The sequence below is a fragment of the Sinocyclocheilus anshuiensis genome, unplaced genomic scaffold (genome assembly GCF_001515605.1).
Source record: "Sinocyclocheilus anshuiensis isolate Anshui unplaced genomic scaffold, SAMN03320099.WGS_v1.1 scaffold2468, whole genome shotgun sequence".
Taxonomy (NCBI): Eukaryota; Metazoa; Chordata; class Actinopteri; order Cypriniformes; family Cyprinidae; genus Sinocyclocheilus; species Sinocyclocheilus anshuiensis.
The window spans coordinates 20,616-28,342 of NW_015547755.1; the positions used below are offsets into that span (position 1 = coordinate 20,616).

The following is a 7,727-nucleotide window of genomic DNA, read 5'->3' on the forward strand; positions in this document are numbered from 1 at the left end:
TCAGATTACTTTTATTACAAATTTAATAAATATTCATACATTGATTAATTTGAAAAAAATATTTAAAATATATCTAAATAATTTATTAAATATGATTATAAAAATAAAAATTATTAATAAAATAAAAATGATAATTAATATTAACAATTAAATAATTAATTATATTACAGTGATTAATGAAAACAAAAATCAATATTGAGGGTGATCTGAATTTTAAAAAAAATCTTAATGCAAAAAAATGTTACTAGAACAAATTTCTTTTCATTTTGTAGCGAAACGTACATTTTCATGAAATTCACGCATTTGTTGCATTTGTGCGTTGCACAGGAAAAGGTTCTCAGGATGATGTACGTTTGGGCGTTGTGTCGAGACCAGGATGAGTTGAACCCTTACGCCGCCTGGAGACTCTTGGACATCTCCGCATCCAGCACTGAACAGATCCTGTAAACGACGGCTTCCTCGACAGGGACACGAAGGGAGGGATCGGGGGCGTGGCTCAATCAGGGGCGGGGCCACACACATCCGCTTGTTTTACATAACCCCGCCCTGGCGTTTTTTCCAGAGTTCTTCCACGAACCGCAGGGTTGTTCGCGTTGAGCCAAAATGGCCGACGGTTGGACTTCACGCCGTTGGAGCGAAACCCCATCAGTCTGAAAGACTGAGAGACTCATTTTTGTTTGTGCGTATTGTCTGTTTAACTGTTCTGGCAGGAATATGTAAAGTCGAGTAGTTATAAGGTGCCATTCTATAAAGCTATCAGTAACAATGTTTAATAATAATTATAATAAAAGTACTTAATTCCTATTGGATTGAATCTGAAGATAACTAGACCTCCCCAGGCGACTTAAATCAAGATACAGTCTGGAATTGCTGCGACAATGGTAGATGTCTCTATTTATTAAAGATTTGGTGCAGGTTATGTCGTTTTATCAATTACAGATTGTATCTTTAAGATCGGTCTTAACGTATTCTTTTTCAACAGATTGTTTATTAAGCCATATTAATTTCCGCCTCAGTTATGTGGGGCAAAAATACAACGAGACAATAGAATATGTTTAGATTTTCCTTCTGTATTGCTGGTTGAACTTGATCGTAAATATAAAATGTATATTAAAATTATTCCATGCTTCACCACGAAAGACGTTGACTAATTTTATGGTGTGATGATATGAAATGCCCTATAATAGCATTTCATAGAATTTGAAATGCTAATCCATACTGTTTTACATATTACTTGTTGACAAACTTGTATGTAACAAGTTAGCTAGTTAGCAGCTTTAGCTGGATAAATCTGTTTTTTACAGCAATGCATAAAATGTTATGTTGCTAAATATTAGCTGTGTGCCAGTGTTTGTCATGGTTTTGGAGTTATAAAGAGTTTTTCTAAGTAGTATTTAGTGTAAATTATTTGTTCAGATGTAATGTCGCCTTGGCACCTGAGGCTATATAGCCTCATATAAAACCATAAAATACAAGCTATATATTTTAAAGTAGTTTAAATATTAAATACAGTTAAGCTAAGCTACTAGCTAACTGTCATGAAGGTATGGTACCGTAGCAACTAACAAGTTTACCAGTTAACTGCAATGAAATAGCTACAAACAAAAACTAGCTAACTGCATTGAAATAACATAGCTAACAAATTTAAAGTAGCTTAAAGTTAAGATTAAAGCTTTTTAAAAGGCAGTTAGTTACAAGCTACTAGCAAAAACTAGCTAACTGCAATGAAGGTATGTAGCTACTCAAAGTAGTTTAAAGTTAAGTTACTCTTTTAAAAAGTAGTTAGCTACATCATAGGCTAGCTTACTACAATGAAGGAACATAGTAGTTACTAACAAAAACTAGCTAACTGCAATAAAATAGCTACAAAAACTAGCTAACCGCATTTAAGTTACGTAGCTACTTAAAGTAGTTTAAAAAGTAGCTAAGCTACCTAAAGCAGTTGACTAAGCTACTAGAAAAACTAGCTAACTTCGTTAACTGTATGTAGCTACTAACACAACTAGCAATGAACCCGTTTTTATTTGTAGCATTATTGCAGTTAGCTAGTTTTTGCTGATCGTTTGTACTGTTTTTAAAGGGTAGCTTGACTGTTAAAAGTAGCTTGTAGTTTAGCGAGTTTTAATTTTAGTTTTAGCTTTGAACTTGGCAGTGCCAAGGTACATTTATGTTAGCAACATGGCTCACCTCATGTGTAGCCGAAAACTGCTAATTCAGTTTAGCAGCCAATTTTGCAGGACTGCTGGCAGTATTTGCTACACAGTGAGTGAGAAAATGCTGTTATGTAATGTTTTTCAGAGAATTGTTCTCTTCAGGTTTCTGTGGGCAGATGCTCGCCAACGTGCAGCACTCGTCCATGAACGTGGGCGCGCCTTTTTGACACGGTCAGATTTATTGCCTGGGCTCTGGAAACGTGGAGGAAGCCTGATAAACAGGACTTCCTATTTGTTCATCCATTCATACGTCCCCATGACAAGCGCATATGTTTGGTGATGGATCTCTTCGGCTTGAGAAGACCGCTGAGGTGTGCGTTTCTGCGTCCTGAAGTTTCCCTACATCTGCAGATGGATGGTCTGGATGTGCGGCAGCTGCATGAATGTAGAAATGCTAGCATACTGTAAAAATGTAAAAGCATGCAATATGCGACATTGTTGTGACATGACCTCATCATGCACTTTTGTTTGTAAATGAAGCTTTTTAAGCCAATTTTGTTTTAAAATGACTTGACTTTTGGCTATATGTTTAAATACTGGTTAAGCTTACTGTTAAGTATACTGTAACTTGTACTACATACTGTTCTTGCAGTATGTAGTATATATAGTATGTGTACTGTGACCTGTAATTCTTAAGCAAATTTTGTTTGAAAATGTGTCTATTGGCTTAAATACTGGTTCAGAATAGCATAGGCTACTACCTATTAGTACTACATGCTATTCCTGCAGTATGTAGTATGTATCCTGTGACTTGCCATTCTTAAGCAAATTTAATTTAAATAAACGTTATCATAAATACACAGTTGAAAGCTGTATGTTTTGATACATTCTAAATCATAAACATCTTAAAGACATCTTCTAAACGTCAATTTGACATCTGATAGGAAACGTCCAATAGACGTATATTGCAGATGAGCAAACACTTTAAAAAATATGTCATGCAGACATCATGGATGACTCCGTGATGTACGTGTGTTATCAGGGTATAGTTAAACCATGGTATTGGTAGTAAAACTCTGGTTATACAAATGGTAGTCAATATGCCAAAAAAACATGCTACTACTCTTTTACTATAATAAAACCATAATTTTTGTAAGGGTTTTCCACACAATATATCATTTATTTTCTTTAGAATGGGCAGTTATGAATAAGTCCTAAATAATAATTTTATAATGATGAAATTTACAATTATATATGCACTGCAAAAACCATAATATTTCTCCTGCAAACATATTTTTTGGCAATTTGTTCTGTGTGAATAAATATTAATTCATTGGTCATTTATTCCCTTACTAAGCAGAAGGTAAATGCTCTCGCCATCTGAAATGGTGCACAGACCATTTTTTAAGTATGATTTTAATTAAGGTTTGATATTGTTTTAATGCAAAAATTTAAATATGAGGAAGCAGCTTTCAAAAGAATGGCTATTTCCATAATAATTACCCATCATATACTCAAAACATCCAGACCTGCCATTACTAGCATTATGCCGACGAAAATGTCTTAATTCTCTCTTCATCTTCATAGCGTTCCCGTACATGTCGATAAACACTTGCACGTCCAGTGCCTCGATGGACCTTGCGATGCACATCTTGATTTAATGGAACCTGGAGATTCATCATTAAAATGAAGTCAATTATTATAAGGCAGGCAACAGCTGAGAGAGACTCTTCTGTAACTGTTTTCCCAACCTCCAGCCGCCTGATTTACGCCCATAGATTAGCTGTCACTTCCACAGAGCAAACAAACGCCGGAGAGGGCGTAAGTAACTGCCCTGGGGGTAGATGGGAAGATATATATAGAGGGCCGAACTGGGCATGCTCACATCTACACCCACTTCCCACGAGGCTTGCCACCCCATTAGGCTCGTTTTCCAGACACTCAAGCCTAATTTCCTGCTTGTCGGTTTCTTGGATCAAGCTATTCCCGTCCGGAGTTGTCTAATCCGATCTCGGGATTCCTGAGGGATTTTCAGATGTTTTCCAGAATAAGCTATATGCAACACAAAAATGCCTATACATCACCTATAGTTGCTCATTTTAAAGGGGTCATCGGATGCAAAATTCCCTTTACAAGTTGTTTCAACATAAATGTGTGTTGGAAGTGTGTGTACACATCCACCCTATAATGATAAAAATCCATCCAGTGTTTTTTTTTTTTAAATCCCTATTTTAAAATCCCCTTTCTCAAATCAGCCTGTTCTGAGATTACTGTCAGAGTGATGTAGTTCTGCACAGGCCCCTCCCACGATGTTTGATTGACAAGTTCGTCTTACCTTAGACCCGCCCTGAGTGAGCTGTCATCGGTCCGCCATTGTGTCGACTCCAGTGCAGGGGAAGACAAGAATGTCTCCGATTAAGCAATTGAGATGTTTTATTGCTGGATGTAATAATGAACATAGCAGTCGTCATTTACTCCCGACATCTGAGCCGCTGAAGACGCAGAGGATTAACGTTACTTTCGTTTTGAAGGGAATGTGCCGATCCCCGATCTGCCTAAATGCGTCTATGTTCGCGTGAATCATTTGTGATCCAGCTTCATCTACAGAAGAAGTGAGTATAAGGGTTTTTTTATGAATCTTTGCAAATTGTCTTTCCTAATAACGTGCTAGTTAGCAAGTTCCATGGCTAAAGTAAACAGTATCATGAGAATGGCTCGTCACCCCACGGAAGAGAGGGGCGGGGTCACCAGAGCTCATTAGCATTTAAAGCACCATGGACTAGAACAGTGTGCTGAAAACAGAGCTGATTTTGACAGGGTAAAAAGGGTGTTTTTTACACTACGATTGAAAAATTTTAACCAAAGTATGTTATAGACTTTTCATTAAGACCCTAAAGAATCATATCAACTTGTGGAAAATGGGCATCCAAAGACTCCTTTAACTTTAAACTGAATTTAATTGAGTAGTACCTGCGTTGCAGTTATGCAGTTTTTACTAGAAGCTTGAATTGCAGCTAACTATAAATCAATAGCGACTTTCTAGACTAACACACATTTTTGCTTGTTTTAAGAGTGTGAAGTTAACAAAAGCTCAAGCATTATATTAATTAAAAATGATGTTGTTTTTTAACATCCTACATTGAGGGGAAAAAACGGTTTAGATTTTACTTTGAAACAATTTTCACTGCTAGTAAATGTCACAAATAATTCCAAAGAAACGGCAAGTAATTAAACATTAAATTTTGAAGAATATTATTTTCTTGTAAAATGTACTCAAATAATCATTTACTCTGAAAAATACAATAATAAAACGTGGCTAGCAAACACTTTTGGAATAAAAAAAAAAAAAGATTTTAAAGAAGTCAGAATTGTAATATATAACATTTTTCCTCACAATGTGAGGAGTTTCGTGTTTCAAGGTTGTAGAATTTAGTTGGGATGCTGTTACTACTAAATTGTCCCCAGCAATAATTTTGATCAAACAATTAAAATCTGTTGTCTACTGTTATGTCCCCCTTGTCGAGTTTACATCTCGCAGTTCAGACTTTTTTCTCTGAATTCTGAGTTTACATCTTGCAATTCTTCTTTTGTTTGTTTCAGCCAGGGAATAAAAATAAAAAAAAGGTAATTGCGACTTCTTATTTAAGAGAGGAAAAGTCAGAGTTGTGAGGAAAAAAGTTGGAAGCATCCAGAAAGATTTCCTGAAATAAGTAGGGCTGGGTAAAAAAATATCGATATCTCGATATTAATCGATTCTCATTTTTACGGAACGATATCGATTCTTAAATCCCAAGAATCGATTAGTCTAGCCTGTTTTCAGTTAATGGACGGAATGTTGAAGGGCACTTCCCATACAATATATCGCAATAAGCATTGTGCTTTGTTACTTTTGATATGAAACAAAGTCTCAGATTTCAAATTCTGTCCATTGTATTGCAATATTCAAACAATAAATGTCGTTTTGGCGCTGTTTAATGTGAAGTGACAGATCGCTGTAGTGCCTCAGTTCAACAGACACGGTAGAACTGATCATCTCCTCCACATTAATACCAGCTTCAGCACAAAATAAACATGACTAAACATCCGAAGGTAAGTTAAAAGAAAGAGTACAACTTTACAATCCGTATCCTCTGTCATGTAATTGCTCAATCAGTGTTTCAGCCGTGCAAAGATGTCAATATAACGGCTTGTAAACAATATCACGTAACGTCACATTTACCTCATATTCGGTGACCATAATCTCATTAGTCAGCTAGAAAAATAAACTGTAGAGAGGTTTTTCAATAAAAATACTAAAGAATTGGTAATGCAATCGCTAAAGAGCTTGAATCTAAACCAAACCATTCAATTCAAAGTACGACATCTATTTGAGATCATCTTGAAGAAGCGGTCCCAGTTTCAACCGCTGTTTGCGATGTCTTAAGGCTGAAGTTGAATTTACACCAGCAGAAATCTCCCCCAGTCTCAAGCCCTGACAGAAACAAGTCGTCCTCCGCATTAAAGCCGTGACAAATTGCCATCCTGAAAGCCACTAACAGGAGAACCGCAGGCAGAGGACTTACTGATCAATAGAAACCGGATTTCACATTGTTTTTGTCCTCCAAAGCCCAGCCATAGATCCTCATAAAGAATCTGCCGTTGGGACGAGGCGATGGCCGTGTGTGCGCCAATCGTTCATTTCATTTCAGGCGAGGATACGCCAACGCTAGACTCATGAGGAGATCGTATGCGGCTCCACGGTGGAGAATGTTTAAATACTGGTCGATTTGCCGCTAATTTGCTGTCGTTGAGGAATCGCACGTCTCCTTGACCTTTGACCTAACAGCACACCTGTCCTCGACAAGACACATGATAGAATTATTTGCTTTCTGCAACATGCGAAAAGCGGCCTAAAGGTCTAATAAATGAGCACTGGAGGGGTCTCATTAGCAAGCCGCTAACTGAATACCAATGCGGCGGCTCATTTGCATATGTAAATGAGCATGCCTGTGCATGCGAGCAGATGTTCCTGACAGGTCTGTGAAGAGACATTGGGTTCGTTTGGAACGTGTAGTGTGCAATATACAAACAAGCATGACCTTCCGTTTAACAAATGCAAAAGATCTTGTTATTTGGCCTTTTTAATTCAGTTATGTATAAAAATGTAACTTTTGCTGGTCCAATCAAATACTGAGTGAAAAAAAGAGTGTTAAAATTACATTTAATATTGCTTCCTGTTCATTTGTCATTTGTCTACATACTACACATACTACAGTTTTGACACAAACTTCACGATCTGATTTTGATTCACAAGCTTGCGATTTGATTCGATATCGATTATTTTGGATATACAGTATCAGGTACAGTCTCAAGGAAAAAAAATTAAAAAAAATGCTGTAAAATATACACGAGAGTCAGTTGGTACTACATTACTATAATATAGAAGGTTAAAATGAACTGATTTGTATACAAACACTTAAATCAGTCTCAATTAAGTTTTTATAATAATAAAGTTAATTGTAATTATATTTCTACTCCAATTCGCTTTTTGAAATATAAACATTTAAATGGTGGCTGTCATAAAAACTACGATCT

The 7,727-nt window shown here is 36.4% G+C and overlaps 1 protein-coding gene across 4 annotated transcripts in view; it reads left to right on the forward strand.

Annotated features, from left to right (window-relative positions):
- Positions 1-1,129, forward strand: part of LOC107704494 (mitochondrial import inner membrane translocase subunit TIM44-like) — a 7,504-nt gene extending 6,375 nt beyond the window's left edge. For 3 of the 4 annotated variants that reach the window (XM_016507427.1, XM_016507426.1, XM_016507429.1), the window contains exon 13: positions 328-1,129. In XM_016507427.1, the coding sequence (XP_016362913.1) occupies positions 328-447 (120 nt within the window). In that variant the 3' untranslated portion in view covers positions 448-1,129. The remainder of the gene's footprint in view (positions 1-327) is intronic. The other variant, XM_016507428.1, reaches the window with a different exon arrangement.
- Positions 1,130-7,727: the final 6,598 nt, after the last annotated feature.